We start from the raw sequence: 24,156 nt of genomic DNA on the forward strand, positions 1-24,156 counted from the left end.
GTCTGCACAGTAGAGCAGCAGAGAAAATGCCTCTGATATCTACTTTCTTCATATCCTACCTGTACAGTGCTCTGATTCAGGACACTGACATTTAAACAAAGTAAACTCATCATTTTGACATGACTTACCTACATGTGCAGGTACAAACTAACAGGTGAAATCAAACAAATGGTGCAGCGCAGCAAGCAGTGTTCCAGCTGCTCTGGCAAATCTGAGCATCCAGTCTCCACAAAATACTGGATAAACCCCACCTGCATTTCTCAGGCCTAACGTTGTCTTAACAGAAATACTTTACAGATTAACAAGAATGAGTAATATTCACTAATATGAACAGACACTGCATACCAGAGATAAGATATCCAAGTGGATGAAGGTAGTTATGGTACAAGCCATATGCACAGACACTTAGTAGTGATCGTGCATAGAAATTGTAAGCAGCCAGGTGATATCTCTGCCAAAATACATTCTAATGAGCTGCGGTGCTTTGTTGTTTTTTGTTTTGCTTTTTAAGGTTGATGGTGCTGAAGAATCTGCCAAATCAGTTGAAAACAAAGCAACTAGTAAGTTCCAGTCCATAGGAGTTCAAGTTGAAGAGGAGAAATGGTGAGTGAAAGTTAATAGTGTTTTCCTAGAGTAAACAGTTGTGCTACAATTAATTTTTAAGAGTCCCAGTTCCTGCATGGCAACATAAACCTGCTTCCCCGCTGAATCATTAGGTCATCCAGCTGAGAAGCTGAGACTTACAAATGTCCTGGCTCTTGTTTGTCAGAGGTGATTTTTCAGGAGCAGTGGGAGAACCGGAGAAGTTTTGCTCACACCTGGCTATAGCATGGCACAGGAGCAGCCACTGGGCACTAGTGCTTTTCAGCAAGAGAAGGGGCACCTTGCAGCCTCTCCTGAGAAAACCTGCGTGCAGCAAACCTGAGCTGACAGCATTTGGGCCCTCAGTCCTTCCCTGGCCTGCTGGCTGTGGTGTTGGTTAGAGGAGACGTACATTTTCATGCCTTTTTGTTCCCCCTGTACATCTGCTAAAAATACTCAAAAATAACATGTTATCTACACTATTTTAAATTCAGTGAAATATCTCTGTAAAGTAGCAGAGTATTTTCCTGTGGCTTCAAAAGGCTAAAGTAATTTCAGTAAAAAAGAAATGTGATTTGCAATGACCCTGTCAGGCTGTTACCAAGTTCCTCATTAACCTGCTAAAACATCTCTTTCTGGCAGACATTTCTTTATGCCTTAGACCTCAGCCCCATTTACCCACAGCTCTTCTGCCACTAGATAAATGAGCACATTAGAATAGATGCTGAAGGACCATTTCCCTCCAGCCTGAGCACAAAGGCAATAACTATCCCAAAAGCCCAGCCCTCCCTCACCACCACCCACCACCACAAAAAAAAAAAAAAAAAAAAAGGCTGTTTGTAAATACCTTACTTCCAAAGTCCTCTCTCTATTGCTGTTTTTATTGCTGCAGAGAAAAAGGTAAGATTTGCCTGTGAAGGTCTGCCCTGAGGAAGCATTATTTCTGCATTGCCTCATGGCAGCTGTGTTTGGGGCATTTCTTGCAGATAAAGTTGAGGTTGCTGCTGTTGGGAGCAGATGAACAAGCAGCAATCTATCATGGACTTTCAGAAGTGAACAGGCAGATAAAGGACAGCCCTTAATCCTCAGAAAATGAGTGTACTTAAGAAACAAAGGGTTTATCAGCACAGTTTGGCACTCGTACTCCTTTTTTATTTTTATTTTTTAACACAGCAAAGCACAATGTATTGATTATCTGTTACAGGAATGGAATTGTAAATACAGTGCCTTCCTCCCTGCCCCTGAGCCCTAACTGCAGAACCTCCGAAAAGCTCTACCAAATTGAATCCATGACAAATGAGTGTTTAAAAAATTATTCCAAGATTCAGAAATATTAAATAGACATAAACTAAAAAAAGAAGAATGACACAGCAAACGATATAAATACAGTAAATTGATCATGTTTTTGTGCCAGTCAAAGCTATTAAGTGCACTGTTCTAAAGCAGGAAATCTCTTTGCTTAATGCACCAAAAGCCTACCATACAAAATTTGTTTCACTCCTCTTCTTAGCTTCCTGTTCTTTCCTCCCCCTTTCCCTCACCTAATGTGACGGTCCTTCTTGCCCTAAGGAGTCTTACCTCCTCATGTCCTTTTAATTTTTCCTGCTTCTGTGCTTGGACCAAGCGAGCAAAAGATTTTGCCTCCATTTCTTGATCCAAGTGGCTCAAAACCAGAGCATCTTTGGAGCACCGTATATCTCTTCCATCTTCCACCTCAGCTCAGACCTTTCATTAGCCCTTCACTCTCTGCAACCTGGGCTTCCTGCCAAGACAAATGACTGAATCCTCCTCCTCTTGCACTGCTCAAGGGATAAATGTGCCTACCGCTACCTGACCATATTATAACTTGATCCATCACTGCTGTTCGTCTTATCCTTCGTTCTTTATTCTGTCTGTTCTCAATTCTCCTTTTCGTACCCATCCTCTAAATGCAGCTCTAACATTTCTAGTATTTACAGAGTTCCACAGTCCAGTCCTTCTCCTGGGGGAAAAAATAAAATTAAAAATAAAAATAAAAACAAAAACAAAAATAGCATACATTTATTTCAACAGTGACCTCTTCCTGCTGTTACTCTTATCTCACCTGATCTCCCTCATGATGCTTACAAAACCCCAAATAAAATGTTCCACCCCTTTCTTCACATGACCCATCCCTTCCAGAGGCAGTTTTGAAAGGTATTTCTAACAAAACTCAGGGCACTTCCACTTCAGTTTGTCCTTTCTCTCTACCTCGGGCTCCTTCTTGACCTCAAGGGACCACCTTCCCTTCTTCACTTACAGAAGATAATTGAATTGTTGGAAGTCAACTGTTTCTACTGAACCAGAAAAGAAGAAGCCATATATTATGCCAGCCCAATTAGCACACATATATCCTTTTTGAACAAGGGGCACATCCCTTCAGCTCTCAGTCCCATAACTCTTTAATTACTTAAAATCTCTTGCATCTTGCTATGTGTGCCACCACATTTCCTCCCCTTACATCTTTACCCCGAAAATTATCTTGCTCATTGCTCCTAGTTGTACTATCAGCTGGTTATTTTACTTGGTTTGCCATCACAAGAATTTATGAATGCTGAAATAATGGTAGTTTATGGACTAAGGACATCTGTAGGAGACTAAGACCATGGGTGCACATTCCTCCTCCATCTTCTCTGGCTTCTATGGGTCTGTAAAGTGTGGTACACCACACCATATCAAATGAAATGTTTTGAAGTGGTGATAAGGTAATATTAAACAAAACAAAACAAAACAAAACAAAAAATCTTCTGTATCTTTGGGAAAAAAAAAAAAAATCACTTCTTAGGCTTTTGTTACCATATGAGGCCATATTTTTCTCTTTTTTCATTTAGGTTTTTGTTTTTGTTGACATATTGTCCTGAAAAATAAAATACACAAATTTTAGGGTCTTCCCTCCACAGTGGGCCCATCATAAGCTCTAATTCAAACTTCTTAACTCTAGTTTTTAGGACATGACCTTCAAATCTGTATTTTAGCTAAACTAAACTGGGACTGATCTTTCCTTGATTTTTGATCTGCAGCATTTTATGGCTGCATGCATTCTCCACAGTGGGAGCCATTCAACTGAGAAATTCTATAGGATTTTGGTAACATGAAACAATAATAAAGGATTATAGTTTCGCCATTAAGACTCTCAGCAATGAAAAAAGCCTATGTTAGTGGGAGAGGGGGAGGTGTAGGGCAAAGAACATGACACTGTAGCTTGGAGATGTATGGCCAAAGATCCTGCCATCAGGATGTTTTGTTTTGTTCTGCTGAGGGTGGCTTCCAGCTTAGCGGACAAACCCACAACAAGAAAGAATATAGCCAATAGGTAGAGTGAGGCAGGTTTAATCTAATGTATGAGCCACTGACACTTGCCATGGGTCAGTTGGTTTAGAACCGACATCTTTTCTGGGTTTTGTGTTTTGGTTTTTGTTTGTTTGTTTAGGAAAGAAGTAAGTTCTCCAAGTTGAAATGTAAACATGTTTTTCAAAAGAAAGCAAAAGAACATTTAGGAGCAGAGAGTCAAATGCTAACAAGTGACCCCGTTGTTGCTGTTCAAAACAGATCTAGTGTTGCTCTCCATACTGGTTTATCCAGTCTGAGGTTTCATGGCTTTCTGCACCTTAGGCCAGGTATCTGCTGTAGTTCTCTGAAGCTGTAATTATTACACCTTGTGCCTGCAGGGCACAACTGAATACAAAAGGACCAAGCCTGAAAGCAGAGAAAGAAGGAAGCCTCTGTTTTTAACAATTACCAGCAATTTCTGAACTCTTATTTTTTTAGGTAGACCTGTGGATGCTTTGTATGTGTAGAGACAGTGAAAACTTAAGTATTAGCTTCAACAGCTCTCCTGTGGTAAGGAGCTTTAAGTGAGAGCAAAACAAAAAGGACACATGTGGGACACAAACGGTATGTCGCAAGAGCAAAACATCCTGGAAGTGAGCGAGGAAACTATGTCAGAGGCTAAGATTACCATCTATTAGGTGGCTTATGTAGATGTGCTGGAGGTAGGCAGATAGTGGATGCCTTCCTGTATTTCCATGTCATTCAGCATACATTTCCTTGGGAGTATTTTTTTAATTTTGAACTGATGCTATATTCTATTGCCAAGTTGTTTTTCTTTTGAAGACAGATAGGTTACACAATCCACTGCCAAGAATCTGTCAAACAAGCCTGTAGCATACTATAATATAGATAAAACAAAGGCAAAAGAAAGTAGGTCATTCTGTTTTATTTGTTGAGCAGAGTCTGGTTTTGGTGGTACTAGCTCATAATGAACCCAGTAAGAGTATGGTAAGAGTATGCTCCTGAAAGCTTTGAAATGTAGTGCCTCCAGCAGTACATCCTCTTGGCAAGTAGACCTCGATGTTTTCACATTTGGGATTTGGTGTAGGCTGAAAAGCCAGGGTGTTCTCTGAAACTATAAATGGTCATCTAAAACAGAAGCAAATCACAATCTATGGCACTGCAGAAAGCAAGAGCAGGAGTGAGTGTGGAAGTAGGGTCATGGAGAAGGATCCAGCCTCCCTCTGTGGGAGTTGCTTTTCTCCTGCTTTTCTCACTCTGGAAGGTGTGGAAGAGGACACTGTACTAATACCTTGGCTCTTAGCAAACCCAGACTAAATGACTGAAAAGAGGTCCTGTGTGAGCAAGGTGCCGGTATGGGCACACATTAGTGTGTATGTGAGTGTGCAAGCATGCACTTCGGTGATGGGGATAAGGGATTTGTCAGGTTGGTAGCCAAATTCAAGCAGTATTTAAAAAAAAAAAAAAACTCACACAGACTGGACCAAAACCTTTTCACTGTAAAGTCAGCCTAAACCTCAAGTCTTTCTAACCATTAATACCAGTCTAACAGCTTTCTCTGCCAAGGACCGGTAGCAGATACTCATGAAAAATTTAAAGGAAAGTGTGCAAAGGAAAAGTGTGAAGGGTGTGTATAAGCAGTACTTAATTACAATTACACACTGTGTGAAGAAGTACTTTATTTTTGCTAGATGTAAATCTTCAGGCCTCTAAGCCTTACAAACAGCTACCTTCCTCCCTGCAGTTCCTGCCCTCAAAAATGGTGAAATGCCACCTAGTCAGGATTTCATTGCACTCTCAGCCTTCCTCAGCCATCTCTTTTGTAAACTAAGAAGTGTCTTTCCTCCTGTGGGAGCCATACCTTATCGCCAATTATCCTTGTCCTCCCTTTTGAACTTTTTCTGCTGTATCAGTCCATAGCAAAATGCTTCGCTCTGTTTGTCAAAGGATAAATACTGCCAAGCTGCAGAGTTCTGCTCACTCAATATTTTTCGGTTTGCTGGTGCATATCATGCAAAACTGCAGCAACACAGCCCATGGCTTCTGTGTCACTTAACAACCACATGTTTCTAAAGAACTGCAAGCAGCAGCTGCTGCATTTTTTATTTTATTTTATTTTATTTTATTTTATTTTATTTTATTTTATTTTATTTTATTTTATTTTATTTTATTTTATTTTATTTTTGTATTCTAGACCATTATAAAAAAACACAATCTATTTGTTAAGGTTTTCCAGCAACCAATTTGGCTGAGAAGATACTTGGAGCTTTCTTCTGCAGAGGAATTGGTCCTTTTTTTTTTTTTAACTGAAGAACCCTTCCTGACTCCTGTTTTGCTTTGCCCTACATCAGCCACCATTAATATCTTCTACCAGCAGAACTTGATACAGTGCTCCCTGAAGTCTGCTGCACTGTTCCTTATGTATCTGGATGAATCAGGTATATAGCACCTGAAATTCTCCTTCAGCATCCTTCCATCTGCTCCCTCCCCAGCTGCAGACTAAAGACACTTGCCCAAGTGCTGTCAGTCATACTTGTCTAATCAGCTGTTACTCTTCAGTGGAAGACGGAATATAAATGAAGGGAAGTTTAAATGGTTCTCAGCTCTGCTGTCACCAAGATTTTCACTGCTGCTCAAACTCAAGCTAAAAATAGCACTGGTGAGGGCAAAACAGCCAAAATATCACAGAGAAATGGGTCCTAACACTAGTTTCAAGAGTAAATGTGAGATTGTGAATAAATTCAGACTGCATTATCAGCTGCCTGAGTGTGGTGGCATCCTGGATTAGTAAGAAGGGTTGGGAATCTGTCACCATTCAATTCAAAACTATGTTAATTCTAAATATCATTGATTTAAGTAACATCTATGTTAATTACTTTTATGGTTTTACCTTCTTTATCTCCTTCCATCATGGGGCAAGACAGATACCTGCCTCACTTGAATTTTTCCTGTGTTCCTCAGCATATCAGTTTCTAGAGCTACACTGACTATAATTATTTGCCTGCATCTTTTCCACTCAATCCCTTCACAATTTACTGCCTGTCATACTTGCTCTCACTTGCCACCCCCTACACTGCATTATGTGTCTTTTACTCCTCATACATCCCTCTGCTCCTTCTCTATCTGCCTCGCCACCTCAGATTCCTTGGACTGCAGAATTTGGGGTGCTGCTTACTTAAAGAAAAAAAAAAAAAACACTCAAACACAAACCTCCAAACCTCCCATGCTTATGCCTTCACCCTTCCTGGCTTTCCTGCAATCTCACAGGGTTTTGCTGTCTGCCCTCAAAGGGTCCAACATATGGAAGTAATGCAAGATGAAAGGAGGCTATCTACAGGGTAGCAGCCATCATGATGAGGGTAACACGGACAGTAACTGAGAAAGTTAACTTTTGTGGAAAAGAGCCTGTTTTGAGACCACGGGTTGAATATGGAAAATAAAAGGTCTTAACACTGGGAATGGGTGCTAGAACTGAGAGCTGGCACTGGTATTTGCAGAAGCAGGAAATTAGCAAGTACGTAATTACGATGAGCAGTTATGAAGAGGCAATACAAAATACTTAGCTGGGCTAAAACTTACCTTCTTTATAAATGTAATGTACACTATTAGATAGTAGACTCATTGATTTTATTTTCTTGTCAATCTCATGTGAATGATTTTTGAAATATGACTTGTGAGTTCAGGTGTACAACTTCAAAGGGGGGTGAGTTTTAGAAGTTGAAAGAGCAGCCACTGCTTCAAATCAGGCCCTTTTAACCTTCCATGAATTGGTGACCTAAAATCCTGAGCCACCAACACTTTTAGCTATCTCCTGGGCTAGCCTCTGGCTTTGTTAAATGACACAATTAGGGGTGCTTGCCTCAGTAAGCAGTGAGCTTGCATTCAAAAGAGAGAGATGTTTGTTGGCTTGCAGTGAGAAAAGAAGTCTATGCTGATCATTTCAAGAAAAAACAGAATGTAGCACTGAGAGCCATGACTGCTATTCTTAGGAGGAGAGGCAGAATCTTAATAGGTCCTTTCTTACCTAACTTATCTCATGCCACCTAGCCAAAGCTTGCTAAACATGTTGTGTTTGTGCCCTCCAAAGCTTTCGCAGGTTTACACGATCTAATAGTGTAACAACAGCCGTGCAAGCAGACCTGGATTTCCATGAGAACTTTGAAATAATCGACCCTCAAGAGGACAATATGTGTTCTGGACAAATGTCAAGACAATTTTCCCGAGATGCAAGCACCTCTACCGTTAGCATACAAGGGTCAGGAAACCATTACCATGCATGTGCAGTGGATGATGACTTTGACACAGATTTTGATCCATCCATTTTACCTCCTCCTGACCCCTGGATTGACTCTATCACTGAAGATCCTCTGGAGGCTGTTCAAAGGTCAGTGTGCCCACGAGATGGCCACTGGTTTCTGAAGCTACTTCAGGCAGAGAGAGATCGTATGGAAGGCTGGTGCCAACAGATGGAGAGAGAAGAACGGGAAAACAACTTACCTGAGGACAGTAAGTAACTGACTACAATAATATTGCAACTAGAAAAAAAGTATTTAATATAGGCCAATCTGACTCCTGTGAATTCTGTATCATTCCCTGTCTTACTTAGCTAATGAAGCTATGGTCGTGATTCTCTAAAGGACTGTATGCATGTATACAATAATGTGTATTAAAGTTGACAGGGAATGCAAATGCTCAGCACTTCTGAAACTCAAGAGATAGTAGCTTTTAGGATTGCATACTTTAATGGATAATTAGGAGATCCTGAATAGGGATCTTGCAGTATTGATGTTTCATAACTCTTCCATTTGAAATCACTTCTCACAACCTTAGAGTATAATTTAACAGATTCTGGTTCCTTTTCATTAAATTCATATTTTCACTGCCTTTTTAGAAGGTAATTTGCATCAGAGCCTTCATATGCATCTCCCAGCTGAAACAAATTACAAGTTTTGCTTCTAAGTTGTTGTCTCCCCTCATGTCTCTTGCAGTTTTCACTCGTTTGACCCTCCTGGTAAAAAAAAGCTCTCCATATTCTGTGATAAATGCACACACTCATGCAACCTAACTCTTAGTTGTCACCACTACAAGACATATTACCCCACCCATAAAGTAGTGGGAATGACACTTTCCTGTCTAGTAAACCTTCACTAGTAAGTAGACTTGGGTAGTTTATGCCTTATATATTCACACTAATTAGGGAAGAAGAGGTGAACAAGTGGCTCCCTGTCCAGCATTTTTTCCTCCAGTAAAACAGATCTTTTTTTCCATTTATTTCCATTACAAAGAGCAGTATTATTGCTAGCCATCAATTTTTGGACATGTGTAAATCTGTGGGCTGCGGAGCATGTTCCTTGTGAATGACGTTTTCTCAAATTCTCAGAGGGAGCTTCTAGAAATCACTAATGAGCACCTGAATATCAAAATTTCATTATTTTATAATTCTGGGACACCTAAATGTATTTTCTTGGATATAGCAAATACCACTATTACAACCCCAAAATAAAGTCCTACCAAACTCCTAAAACTCCTACAACTGGAGCTCCTACAACTTCAGCTCCAGGATTCCTTCTACCAAAATTCAAATTCATCTGTAATTCTTTTGAGGTGTGAAGGTTTTGATTTATGAAAGGAAAAGGATCAACACTGACAAAAAAATGTAGGTTTTAAATAATTAGTAATGGATAATCCATTTCTGCTGAAACTTTCCATTTGACCTAGTGTAGGAAATAACCATAGAGAAGTTTGATTTAAATAGTTAGACATTACTGTAAGCAACTGGAAATTGACTTCTAATGGAAAGTATGAGATAACCTTAGCATTTACATTAACATGTACATTCAGTTTTTCTATTTCTACAAAATTTCTATTATATAATAGGTTAGCTATTTCCTCTGGGGGAAAATACAGAAGGATTAACCTTCAAAGTACAACCAGATTCCCCAAGTTTTAAAGTATTTTAATCTCATTTTTAATTTACATTATAAATACATTCAAAAATCTCATTGAACATGTACCAGAATGCAAAGGTTTTCTTTTGTTACTATGTGAGAAATAAAGCCATGAACTAAGAGAATTTAGATTGAAACTGATGCGTGAGTACATAATAAAATAGGAAATGACAAAACATTTGGAAGTCCAAGCCACAAAACCCACTGGCTTTCTCTTTGCCACAATGACCAGCAATAGTGGAAAGGCCTACATATTTTACTTGTCCACTGAAGGAGCTATTCACTTTAGGCAAAGGACATGGATTTTGCAGGGCTGATACATGCAGAAAGTGTATGTCTGTGTGCAGAATTTTCTCCCTTTGCTATATGATCGTTTGAAAGCTCTTTTAACCGTCAGTGAGAGAAGTCTGTTGTGAGGGAGATAAAGGCGTAGCCGGGCTGGCTCTTACCAATGCCCCTCATAGCACACACGATACGTGTCCCGCAGGCTGTTCCCCCTCTGGAGTTTTCTGCCCAGCACTTCTCCTGGAAGCAGGAGGAGGAAAAGGGTCGCCTACGTTGCTCAGCCCCTGCTGAGGCACCAATCCTGGCGTGATGCTGCTGGCCACTCCGGCATGGGGCAGCTGCCTCCCGCAGGGCTCGGCACGTCCCGCTCTACCTGGTGCCAAGGAGAAGCATATGGTGGGGCCACGCGGCCCGCTCGGCAGCGCCAGAAACAAAAGCTTGGTTGTTACAAACCCAGCCCCAAATTATGCCTTTTTTATACATCTACAAACTTTGAAGAGGGGGAGAGAAGAGGTGCGTGCGGCTCGGTGTAGCTGATGAAACACAGCCAGGGCAGGGAGCGCATCCTTTGTTTCGACCCGCCATCCGCAGCGCGTGTTTGGCCAGATAACCAAATAATGTCAGTGTGCGACGAGTGAGGCTTTCTGGATGCCGCGGCAGCTGACGGAGGGCTCTCTCCCCTGGCGCTCCCCGTAAAGCGATCCGCACTGCCTGCAGACAATGCGGCCCTTGTGCGAAACAGCTGTCCGGGGGAGCCGGCTCGCTGCTGCTTGACAGTAGCTGGTGTGTTACGGGGAGACGTGGGGTATTATCTAGCTAGGAACGAATCTGCCAGATGGGCCCGAACGCTTCGAGCCAGGAATGGAGTCTGGTGCTGTGTATAAAAACAAGCTGCGGGGCGGTGGCTGCCTGCTGAAATGCCAGTATAGGGAGAAATACGGCTCCCCCCGCACCCTAAATTATTTATTGTCTGGTATATTCTGGTCTTATCTGAAATCATTTTCTGATAAAATTGTAGCGTGTGTAACAGGCAGGTGAAGAGCACTCACACTTCAGGCTAGGGTACCTGATAAGGCTTCTGTGTGTTTTATTGGTATAGGGGTGTTGTCTGCAAACTCCAGTGCTCTCATTAAAAAAAAATAAATTAATTAGTTAATTACAGATGTGAGGCTAAACACACTATAAGAATTGATTGAAGCTTTGGATCAGGCCTCAAGTGAAATCAAGCATTTGCCTTTTGTTTTGTTTTGTTTTGTTTTGTTCTCCTTCCCCTCCGCTCTCTCCACCCACCTCTGCCCAGCGAAATGCTGTTCAGTCAGAGCCTGGCTGCTGGCGTTGACGACTTTTTGCTTCAGCCTCCCCAGCAATTAATGCATACAGATGCAGCATTAGCAGCAACAGGTCTGGCTCGCCTCGCAGCGCTGCTAGCAGGCAGCAGCTGACCTCTTTATTTCACAGCGGCATAACCCCACAGCTTGGCCTGGCTTTTGCTGGATTCCTTCTGTTGTTTGGGATTTGTGTGGGGCATTCGGGTCTCCGACAGAGCCGGCAGGCTAGCTGTGAGCACTGGCAGGCACGCTTCCCTTCCGTGCAGTGCTGTAATGTAACTCCCGTGCTGAGATAACCATCGAAAGCAAACAGCGGGCCTGATTCACCACAAGTCTGCCATGGTATGGGTTTAGTGGCAAGGAGAGGCAGGCTGGTGAAGAAACACCTGAAATGGAAAACCAAGGCTCTGACAAGACATGTCGCTCACTGCCTTGTGTGTAGGTTGTACTCCCCTGGACTAGCCTGCAAGCAGAGCTTGGCTCCAAATCTGTGAAAACCTTCAGACTGGAGTCTAAATTCGGCCAATTCTAGCAAATGATACGGTTTGTGTGCTTTCTGCTGCTTTGTTTTGTTTTGACTGCATCCCCAGGGTGGTAGCAGGACATCCTGATCACAGCAGCCTCATGCAGGGACAGCCACAAGCCCGACCTACAGCCCCCAGCTGCCCACCTTTGGTCACACACCCTATCCGCCCTCCTCCTCCTGCTCCCATGTTCACTTCTCCCTGGAAGGGACTTCTCCACACACCGGCGTTTCTCCTAGGAAAGCCAGCTCCGGGCCGGCAGCCCTGCCGGCGTCCAAAGGCTGGCAGAGAAAAAAGAAATCCACAAGCAGTGAAACGACGTAGCTAGGGAAAAAACGTGAAGTGTGCTAATAGAAGCCAAGTAAGTCGGAGAGCACATGGAAACTGCTTTACTCCCAGTGAATAGCATTTACTCATGCAGACAGCCCTATTAATTTCAATGAGATCACTCCCATAAGTAAATATGACTCAAAGCAAGGACTGCCTGCTCCAAAGTTTGCTCCATTTGGCTGTTTTCTCCTTAATAGCTGGGCTTAAAACCTGAGCAGTAGCCTTAACTCTGAATTTCCTGGCTTTTGTCATGCTTGGCGTTATTTAAATGTAGCTCTGTCGGGATGAATAGGCTAAAACGCTGGTCCATCCTGGCTGGGAAATGGATTGTGACAGCTCTATGGCAGGGTTGCTTCATATGCACAGTGCGCAGCTAACATCTGCAAGGCAAATGTCAGCCCGGGTGCCTGCCACCCCTGCCACTGCTCCTGACACTTGGTCCTCGCCCTGCGGCCAGCCAGGTGTTGTCCCACCAGGAGCACCTGCCAGCCACAGCCCTGCCTGCCTCCTTCCTTGCTCCTTAGGCCTCCAGGGCATGGTGGCAAAGTTGAAATGCAAAGAGATTGGTTGGTGCTTTAAGACCCAGAAAGGTGGTCATTCCTCCAAAACTCCCCTGGCTCCTATATGATGACTTTTCACATCACTTCGGTTTGCTTTGTTTTAGCTGTTTTCCGCATTTTTGTTTTCCTTGTGACATACACAGTCTCCTTCCAAGGCGGGGCAGGTGACGATATCACCAGTTCTTTGCTTGCATTTTAAATCCTTTTCATTTCTTTTCCCATGAAAACTTAGGGCGGATACTTATAACAATACCATCCCACAGTAGGTCCCATGCAATTTTTAGAACTAAGAGAAGCAACCACGTACTGCTTGAAAAGCACATAGTCTAAGTTTATACTTCATTATGTTTTAAAAGGGCAACAGGCTAGGGGCTAAGGGACACGAGGAAATTCCCCGGCATATGTCTATCCCAGAATCACTTTCTGTGGCCTCTGGTCTGCAGCAATAATAGCAAGGAGGCACTCCAGATGAACTGAATTGGATCAAAACAGCTGTAAAAAAAGCAGTTCTTCCAAAATAGACATGACTGTCTATTTCTTAAAAGTCATTACAGGAGATAACTGGATTTACAAGGAAGAGAGGTCAAAGCAAAGCAAAAAAATAAATCAGTAAATAAATAAAAATCAGACTGTGAAAACAAAAACACTGCGGTACACGCTTCTCCCCCTGGGGACGGGGTGACAGCAAAGCATATGATGGATGTTAATAACATTGCTTCATGCATTACTGGAAGGCATTCAGATCCGACGGTGCTGAGTGTGCTGGATAACCCTGTTTGGAAAAGAAAGCAGGCATGAATAACATTATATAGGTGTTTAAATCTGTTATGATTGCATCTTGATGGGTTGGTATTCTTTGCTGTTACTTGGTTTTATGTATTTTGTTGGTATCCTATTAGCTGAAAACATCGATTTGAATGTTTATATGTATTTGTGCTGTTCCCCTTGCTCTCTCTGGTTCTTTTATGATGCATTTTGGATGGAATTTTGCAATTCCATTTACTTTTTCAGTGTATGGCTTCAAACCTCTCAGGATTTTCTGCTAAGAAAGTGTCGGGCTGTTTCGATTTTTTATTTTACTACACCTTGGCCTTTCTCTTTGGCACTGGAGGTTTTGACTGAGTAAGAAAACTGGGCACTCTGCCTCAAAACACTAAAAGCAACACGCGTCTGGAAACAGAGCTGTGGCTATTGATAAGGCTTTGTGCCTTCTGGAGAGATTCCTTTCAGTCTTTCACATTCTTTGTCCCCCTCCCCCCCCCCCCCCTTTTTTTTTTTCTCCTAACTTCCGTGACAGAGTTGGTTGTTGACTGGTTGCACATTAACAGACTGCTTGCTCTGGAGGGGCGAGGAATCAGTGACACTTGACTAGATACAGCCGTGGCTACAGCAGAAGTGGCAACAATAGGGAACAGCATCAGCATGCATCCCACAGTCAGCTGGGATGATGGTTTTTCGGCAAATAGCCAGTCGCTAGGCAGCCAAGGACAAGGACTTCCTTCTCCCTCCGCTGAGATCTCTGAATATTAAGCTCTTCTTCCCCCAGAGGAAGGGGCATGCTCCCATCCACTGCCAGCAAGGTGTGTTTAAATCTGCTGGTGCTCGGGATGTGACCGCCGCTCGGTTAGTGCAGGTTTCCAGGAGGATCCTGTCTCATCTGTTTTCCCCTCCCGAGAAGCTGAGAGACTGTTTTTCTCCCCTTCCCAAGTCTTGGGAAGCGTCAGAGTGGCCGAGCTCCAGATGAGGCAGCTGTTCCCAAATATACTCAGTGGGAAGAGTTTTCATAACAATGGGAACCACATGAAAGCTCGCGGAGAAGCTCCTCCTACTATTGAAGAGCCCTTTCAGTTGAGTGGTTTGCATATTGGGTTGCATAAATGACTAGACACACCAAGGGGTCCATTTTCAGTACTGTGCGCATAGAATTAGACACGCAAGCCTTGCTAACAATAATGAGAGTTGTGTGCAAAACTCCCTGCGCAATATGCTGAAAATATTCTGCTTGGTGGATCTTCCAGCTCACGGCGATTTCCTGGCAGCGCTGAGCCGAGTTCTGGGAACAAAATGAAAGTCTGGGCTCTGTGTGTGTTCACAGAGCTCTTTCCTATAGCTCCCCCCAAAAATGTGAAAAGACTCTCTCCTGCCCCCACACACACACTTTTTTTCTTTCTTTCTTTCCTTTGTATGTCTAGCGTATAAATGAACTCCACATCCCACTTTTCCTTAAGGAGTGAGCTTTAAGGCTGCTGACGGAAAAGCCATTTGCCCTTAAGGAGCAGAGCACAGATTCCCCACTACTGTGCGTCTGGTTTCGCTTCGCGGTGGGTGTTTGTGCCAGCTTGCTTAGCGTGTGATTCGTGAGCGAATCCCTGGGAGATGCCTTTCTCTTACCAAGCCTTGCACGGCCGCATTCTGGTCACACAATGCGAACACGTGTTGCAGCTGGTCACAGGACTGCAAGACCCCAAAAAAGAAGGGCTTTTTTTCTTTTTTTTTCTTTTTCTATTTTTTTTCCTTCTTTCCGCTTTTCTTTTCTTTTTTCTTTTCTTTTCTTTTCTTTTCTTTTCTTTTCTTTTCTTTTCTTTTCTTTTCTTTTCTTTTTTCTTTTCTTTTCTTTTCTTTTCTTTTCTTTTCTTTTCTTTTCTTTTCTTTTCTTTTCTTTTCTTTTCTTTTCTCTTTCTTTCTTTCTTTTTTCTTCTTTTCTCTTTCTTTCTTTGTCCCTTCCCTTCCCTTCCCTTCCCTTCCCTTCCCTTCCCTTCCCTTCCCTTCCCTTCCCATCAAAATACCCAGCAGTATTTTCCAGTGGAGCTCTGACACCTTTGTGATAGGTTTTACACAAAAAGTAACTGTGCCTAAGGGATGATGCAAAGAGTGGGAGTTTAGGACTAGTATCTCTTCGAGCTCTGCCAGCAACTCACTCACCCTGAGCAGGCCACTTCAGGTCTCTTTATTTCCTGTCCCTCCATCACCACTGTGGAATTGTCATGGAAAAGCTGCTGTACTTATCTGATGTCTGGGACAGCGGGTACTGCAAGGATCTGTGAGCAGAAGTGGTGAAAATGATGACACAATGGTTGCCATTCATGGTTTTCACTGAAGTGGTTTGTTGTTTCTTTGTTTGCTTTATTTTATTTTTAATTAAATTAAGTGAAAAATTAAATATCTTTTTAACCAAAGAATTGGGAGATAGAAAGTTATTTCAGCTGGCAGGGAAAGGGAGGAGACCACCACTAATCCACCCTCTGTACAGAGCTGCTCCAGACAGCGCAAGGGACAGGCTAGGACCAGCGAGGAGAAGAGGCCAGGGTGTGAGCGCTCCCTGAAGAGTGTCTGGGTACCCGCATTCAACAGCGGAAGCCACTTCTGATACTGCTCATGGGGGAAAAAAAAAAAAAAAAACAACTCAAAGGGTCTGGATGAGATTTATCTGTGTGTATTACAATCCTCAATTCCTCAATCCCTTTCCAGGGCTCACATCAAGCAACACTCAGTTAAACCTGAAAACAAGGCATCACGTTGACTGCACAAGATGGCAGAGATGCTGGTAGAAGCAGTGTTTTCCGAACTGCGTGCTTGATGACAGTTTTGGAAAGATGCATGCCATGCTGCAGGAAGCTGTGTTTGTGTTCACAGCCTGAGCCTGTGTCCCGGTGTTGTTCGGAGGTGCAATATCTTGTGTGCTTTCTATGCAGGGTGCAAAAGCTTTTGATCAGTCACACCTGTACTGCGATAAAAGTGCTCTGTGCCAGCTGGAAGTTGTTTCACTGAAGAATGAAAGGCAGCTGTACCAACAGATTAATATTTTGCCAGTGCAGGCTGACCTGAGAGCCCTTGCAGCCTGCTTTGGCCTAGTGCAGATCTGCCATCAGTATTGTCATCTTGCTAATAACCCATGTCTGAGAGACAACACTCTTTAGGAAACCTAGTGCTGGTTCCTGCACAGCTTTCTCTTCTCATTTTGTAGGCTTTTGGTTGGCTGCAGCAAGGAGAACACCATGACTTATGCCTCTTTTTTTCTCTCAGTTCTAGGGAAAATCCGAACTGCGGTGGGCAGTGCCCAGCTCCTTATGGCCCAGAAATTTTACCAGTTCAGAGAACTTTGCGAAGAAAACCTGGTATGTAACTTTTCTGATAAATACTGTTGTGTAACTCTTACTGCCAGAGGAACTGTCTCTGAAGACAATCACCTGAAGCAGACCTTTTCTGACTAGCAGGGTCTACAACTTCTCCCAGTAAAGGAATTGGTATGAACTGGGGAGTGACACCGTCAAACTCAGTGGAGTCAGCATGAGTTTTGCTAATAGTTTAAGATCCTTAAAACAAAGAAAGGCAAAAAGCTTTGGGTGAGATATCACTGAAGTTCTGCAGCTAGATCTGTCCCTTCACCCCTGAGTTCAGGTTGGTGTGGGCATGGAGATTTTTGGGTGCCATCTTGGGGTCTGTCAGGGTGGACCAGAAGTCTCACGTAATCCTAATGCCGCCTCTATTCAGCAAGACAGAAATACCAGGAAATCAGGCCTTGAAGATTGGTGGCTGGTACTCCAACACCTCAACAGCAAAAGAGATAAAAGTAATTTTCCCAAGTGCTAAAAGGGCAAAGAGCCAGTATGTTACAATAATTATTACTGTATGCAACTGGTATATGCTACTGCTATTATTAGTAGTATTTGCTATTTTTATGCCATTAGTAGTGGTGGTATCACAATGATATTCCTGATGATAAATATTTCATACCATGTATCTAAAACAGTTGTCCGTAAAACAGCAGCACTTCCAAAAGTTTTTCTACTTTTTAATTAACAATCCTGCACAATAGATACATTTAATTCTTAGTTTTGGTATAAATTCCTAGAAGCACAGAAATCACAAAGTGTTATGCTCTGTCATCACAAAACAGGGAAAGCAAACCCTGCGGTACTCAGCACAATGAGGTGGCTGTCTTCTCCATTTAATGCACTCTTGAAAATCCATACCCAAACCAGAATCTGCCTGCAGTGAGTGAAAGTAACAGAAATAATTTCTTTTTGAGCAAGCCTTCTGATTCTTAGTAGGAAAAAAAAAAAAAGTGGTTGTGCATCTCTGTAAAGCCAACAATGAGCAACCTGCCCAAGCACTGAAAAACTAAGAATGCAGATATAATCTCTACTCTCCTTATGCATCTGAAAATATATACTTTAGTTTTCTACAGTTGCTGCTTCGGCGGTGTAACCATGCTACCAAAATCATTTGTCAGTGTTGAGGTGAAAATCACAAATAGAAGTATCCTAAGCAAAACTTAGGATATTCTCAGGTTTGTTGTTCCTGAGGTGAAGAAGAAAACCTAAGCATAAAGTGACACTTGAACCAAGTAAAACAACGTTCAGGAGGCTAATAATAATTTATGTATTTATACACTTCGCATATGCCTACTGTGCATGCAAAATTTCCAGAGCTAGGAGCCTCACTACATTGGGCTCACTGGGCAATGAGGATTCCTCTTGAGGCCCATGAGCTTGAAGGTGAAGATGAACTGCGCCCACTTGCAAGCCCTGCATGGCGCATCCAGCATGATGCAGCTGATATGTATGGTGCAGAGAGAGAGGTACCGTGGCTGTCCTGCCTCTCTCAAGGCCCAGGGCCCACCAGCTGTGGGCCAGCAGTGTGTCTGGCATATCACTCTTCCCAAAAATGAGCCTGAAAAAAAAAAAAAAAAAAAAAAAAATTGCTGTGCTTCTATGTGTTTTCTTCAGAGCTTTTCATCCTGCAGAGATTATTCTTGTAAAAAAAAAAAAAAAAAAAAAAAAAAAATGGCCTGAGGAGTATGACAAGTGATTTTACCTGAAATGGTGGCTTTTTGTAGGCTTTAGATTTTTAGATTCGGATTGTGTGGGAGAAGTGTTTGTGCATCTGTCCATCACTGTGTGTACATGCAGCAACAGTATGCTTTCACAGGTCCCAGTGTTCCTGCAAGCATCAATATCGCGGGGAATCCTTCCTCGTCAAAGTGAAGAGGAGGCTGGCAATTGATTTCAGTGTTATCAGGATGACACCCTTGAACCCACTGGGTGGTGTCCACAAGCCCATGGGGGCACAGTGGCTTGATGCTGTCACAGCCCCTTTGCAAATAAAAACCCAGTCAGTGCTCGCTGTGGTTTCTCTCTCATGTCTCCTTGATGGCTCTCTCTGCTGAAACTGCTTTCCTAGCAAGATTCATAACCATTTGCACAAATGCTTTACATTAAGAGGTACTAAAGCCCAACTGTTGTTTTTTTCTTCTTCTGTTGTACAGAATCCTAATGCACATCCACGGCCGACCTCCCAGGATTTAGCAGGGTTTTGGGATATGCTGCAGTTGTCCATAGAAAATATTAGTATGAAATTTGATGAACTTCATCAGTTAAAGGCCAATAATTGGAAACAGATGGATCCTCATGACAAGAAGGTAGAACATTGTAGATTTTGTATGCTTCATTTAAAACCCTGCACAAATACTGGACAAATTAAATAGGCCTCTGTGTTACAGCGTTGACGTTAAAAATGTGAAATGAAGCTCATATCAAATTAATTTCATTGTAATGACAATGTTTACATAATAATCATCTGGGATATTATCTGTAATATGTTTCAGGCATATTTTTAAACCAAATCTGTCTTTGTGAATCGGATAATGGGAATGTGGTACTTTGTTAAGCTTTACATTTAATCATATTAGACGATCAATCGTTGGAAGGAACTGCCTTATATATTGATTCTTAAAATTAAATAAATCACATTTACGGTTCATATTATTGCATATAGCAAGAGTTCTAGGTTGTGTTACTGAAAAAAATAGGGAAGCACTGTAACCATCACTGACTTTGGTAACCAGATTACAAACAGAGCAATATCAAAAATATGCCTTCCAAAATGTCACATGAAAGAATTTCCACATCTTTTTTGTTGTTGTTGTTATTGTTCTTTTTTAGTTTGTTTGTTTGGTTTGGTTTTTGTTTGTTTGTTTGTTTTTAATGGATGATTTCATAAACAGGTCCACTTGGCTGGTAGTGCTGTTTATCCAAGAGAGCATAAAAATCATCTGGAGCTTTGGGGGTTTTATTTAAATGTAGTCTTCTTCTGTCACCATGAAAAAACAAACACATCTCCAAGTGTGAGCCACATTTCACTTCCCATTCTCATTCAGCACCATTGCCTTATTTTTCTCCTCACAATCCACATCAAGACGAACAGCGCTGGGGTGAGCCAAAATACACAAATGTTTCAGCAGGTACTTAAAGGGCAGGTCTGTTCCTAGAGGAACCAACAGTCTAATGCCCTGCTGTGCTCCTGTAGGTATGTAATTTGATGGCTGACTCTCTGTTAGACTTTCTGTGGCTGGTCTGGTACCAATGAGTAGAGCAAGCAGGTAGGGATGCCAGAAGGAGGGGGACAAGACCTAGAGGTACAGTGGCTCAGCCAGATGTCTGGGCCCCCCGAACTCATGGTTAGCTCGCTCCCAATGACCAAATCGGTGTTTTGTTTTGGACAGATAACAATAACGATAATGAACCCCGTTAATCTTGCAGCAGGAAGTTTGCAAAGGCAGTGCTGGTAGCACTCTCCCTCCTCCGGTCAAGACTAAATACTCATTCATTCCTGACTTAGTCGTGCCATGCTCACGCCATTTGTGCACACCTAGTGTTTTGTAGGGGGATGCATGGGAATGTGTTTTCCTAGCCCGAGGTACTGAAGGCAAGTCATTTTCTTATCTTCTTTTTTTTATTTTTTTCCCAATATCTGTCGGAAAAGGAAGTTAAAAACACCAAATGTGCATGCACAGAAACGCTGGTGTATGGTCTTTCGTTAGCGTATCTAGTCGAGCGGGTAGGCCAAGTGTTTTTAATTGTGGCAGTAAGAAACAAGAGATTTCCTTAAAAAGCTGTGCTTTTTGTTTGCTTCTGAAAAACATTTCAAAGAATTTCCAACAAAAAGAAGACTATAATGGGTTAAAGGAAGTTAAGTAGTGCTGAAGAAAGAGACCTATGGTAGGCAGGTAAAGATTACACATTTTAAAGAATGACACTGACTGTGTTCCTCGTTCAGTGAGCATTTGTCTATGATTATAAATGAAACAGAACATTTCATTTCTTAAAAAGAAAAAGAAAAGAAAAAACTTTCTGTGGAAATGATATTTGCAATCGCCTTTGGCCTTTGCCATTGGGTCCTTTTTAAGCAGCATAGATTAAGCCTTGGATGGAGAGAAAAAGCAAAGTATGAATAAGTGTAACTAAGCACCTTTATCTTTCAAGCCGTGGACGCTGTTGTGATCAGCATGAGAGAAAACGCAAGGGCAGAATGGGACCTTTGTAGTGTGATAAAATCCCTTCGTTCAGAGGCCGTGTTCACAGTTGGAAGGGGATGTAACTTAAAAGACAATCTAATTAACTTGACAAAGTCTTTGTGGACGCCTGAAATTCAGACCTGAATACACTTTTCTTTTTCAGGAAAGATCCCGCTCTGATTTTTTTTTTTTTTTTGTACCCACGCACCAGGCTGTACATAAAAGTCCTCCTTGTCAATCGCGTATCTGGAGCTAGCCACCACCGTGATGATTAATGCATGTTCTCTTCATGGTGTTTAATTTTTTCCTACCAGTTTTTCAAGCTAGAGCTGGCTGTAGTGTGGCATGCCTATTTAGCAGGAGGCCAGGGTTTATATCAGCTTGCACAGGCAGACCTGAAGCAGGGGACTTGGGAGCAGGCTACTAAGTTTCTATGAAATATGTACGTGAATATCTGGTTTTGTTGTTATTTTTTTTGATGGTTATCACCCTGAAGCACCAACCACATGCAGGCAGCTAGCTGACTGCCGCAGGTGGGATGCCGAGCCCACCGCGTCCCATTGCTGCTGCAGGACCACCTCGCGCTGCCTCGGTGCCGTTTTTGGGGGGCGAGGTGATGTGCACATCTCGGCCCCGTCCCGGCGGTGCCGGCTGCGGTCAGCCGGGCTTGTTAACAGAGCTGCAGGAGCCGGGGCCCCCCGGGGTCGCGCTGCAGAGAGCAGGATTTATTCCTCAGCCGCGTGAAGCGGTGCCGGTGGTACGAGGCCGCGCCTGAGACGCTCTCCTCTCTAGCTCAGTTTCTAGCCAGTTCACTGAAGACAAAAGGGCAGATAGGAGCTAACAGACCGTAGGTAAAATGTGTGTTCTAACTACTGACGCGTCCTAGTTTTTCCCGCCTTTCCCTGAGAAGCTGTATAATGCCATTAACCTTCTGCTTTGATCAGGAGAGAAGGGTCCCTCCTCCAGTGCCAAAGAAGCCATCGAAAGGTCAGGTGCCGCTCATCCGGGAACGCTCTCTGGAGAGCTCGCAGCGTCAGGAGGCCCGGAAGCGGCTGATGGCTGCCAAGCGCGCGGCGTCCGTCCGGCAGAACTCAGCCACCGAGAGCGCCGAAAGCATTGAGATATACATCCCCGAAGCCCAGACCAGGCTATGAAGGGATCCGACCAGGAGGACTCTCTCTGGCAAGACAAGTCTCCTGTACAATCTGCCCCTCTAGGCTCCTGCTCCAGGTCACCACCACCGAGTATTTGTACCTCCTCCTCTCTCTGCTCTCTCCCCCTACCCCTCCCTCCCCTCTCTCTGTACGCAGTCCCGGTGACCCCGATGAATCCCACCGCCGTGGCGTAGTTGTCGGTCCTCCAAGAGGTGTCCTCTAACCACCCTCGCTTCCTGAAGGTTTGCCCATGTCATCACGATGCTTTGTCACACATGTACTGATGCTGCCACCTTGCCTCATGTAAACGAGTGCGATCCTCTTTCTGTTTGAAACCAATAAACGCGGCGCTCAGACTCCCATGCACACGCGCTCCTGTACAGTAGGCGCTCCATTTAACCCACTCACAACCTTTAGTTGATCTAAAGCTAGCCTGTTACCTAGTGTACAGCAATATCAAACCGCAGGGGATTTTGGAAATTTCAGTCATGCAGGGTGATCCTTTTGGACTCTGCCGTCTTCCTCATAAAAGATGAAAGGAACTATGACTCGGATTCCCCTCTTTTTATTACTTTTTTTTTTTTCCTAAAGTAGATGGCGCACTTTATTCTAAACCTCTGAATCACACCTTCTCACCTGAATTTAAGGAGTCACAAAGGGGGGGGAGAGGTTGGGGCGGGAGCGGGGAGGGGGAGGTAGAAACACAGAGCTGGGGGTGAAAAATGGAAGCATATCCTGCAGGTGAGATGGCAAGGGATAGAAAAGATCCTGTGGAAAGATGCCTGCACACTCACAGCTGCACAAACTGCCTCATTTTTATTTCATCAATCACTACTTAAACATTTCAATCAGCAGAAGATTGTAAATTCGATCTTCCAGGGAAATAATCTATTTTGAAAGGCAATAAAAGAGTGAAAAGGAAGGAGATAAGAAGCAAGGACAGTTGAAGATAATATAAAAGAAGGATTTTCTTGTCCAAGTATTAAGAGTTTTTAAAATTGTACTGTATTGTCAATTCCTCTTGTATTGTATTGTATGGATTATATTGGTTAAAAAAAAAAAAAGGCAAAAAAAAAAAAAAAGCTTGGTTTTGTTGATGTCTTACTCTTGGTGGGACTATCCGATCTCACATGTACACACAGCCACACACCAACACCTGTAAGCGAATTGTTGTACACAGAGCCTGCGATGCTTCTCCAGGCAAGGCTTTGCTTTATCCACAGCTGGTTGTATGCTACCGTGCAGACTGCTTATCACCAAATGGTCCGTTATCTAGGAGTAAGTTTCTAAATCAGTCTCCTCCTAATAGTATAAAGTACCCATCGAACAAGAACAATAAAGTATTTTTCACAAGTTACGGGATCAATATGAACTTAATTTCTTTCCACGACAAGCTTTCCTACCCCCGCTTCTGCCATTGTTTTGCAATCACGAAAAATATGCATCCCAAGTAGCTCATTAATACCGGGGGTAAATCACAGACAATAGGGCTGGGGAGGAGCGGGAGCGGTCGGCCCTGCTCTCTGGCCCCCCAGCCGCCCCCCAGCCACCCCCCAGCCGAGCTGGGGTCTTCTGCCCGCTCAGCTGCGGGAAGCTCTTGTGCCAACATGAGGAAAGCTGTGCCCCATGTGCCAACGACAACAAGGTGTGGGTGTGCGCACGCGTGCCTCCCTGGCACCTGCTGGGGATGGCAGAATTGGGGACAGCGGGTTTGGCCAACATGGCTGTGCCCGGGGTCCCAGGGTGGTGCTCTCCAGACTGCTCTGTGGTCCCCATCCATCACCTGAGGCACCTGGGAGAGGAAGGCGGCCTTCTGCTCCTGCTGGGGACAGGCTTAGGG

At 43.3% G+C, this 24,156-nt stretch overlaps 1 protein-coding gene across 1 annotated transcript in view; it reads left to right on the forward strand.

The window, feature by feature from the left end:
• Positions 1–22,316, forward strand: part of DLGAP1 (DLG associated protein 1) — a gene marked incomplete at both ends in the record, with an annotated part of 138,600 nt that extends 116,284 nt beyond the window's left edge. Inside the window, 5 exons of the mRNA XM_084306997.1 lie at positions 512–603; positions 7,979–8,397; positions 16,890–16,981; positions 19,135–19,287; positions 22,107–22,316. Of these exons, the coding sequence (XP_084163123.1) occupies positions 512–603; positions 7,979–8,397; positions 16,890–16,981; positions 19,135–19,287; positions 22,107–22,316 (966 nt within the window). The remainder of the gene's footprint in view (positions 1–511; positions 604–7,978; positions 8,398–16,889; positions 16,982–19,134; positions 19,288–22,106) is intronic.
• Between the last annotated feature and the right edge of the window lie 1,840 nt (positions 22,317–24,156).

This window comes from Netta rufina (genome assembly GCF_964035555.1).
Source record: "Netta rufina genome assembly, chromosome: 2".
NCBI lineage: Eukaryota > Metazoa > Chordata > Aves > Anseriformes > Anatidae > Netta > Netta rufina.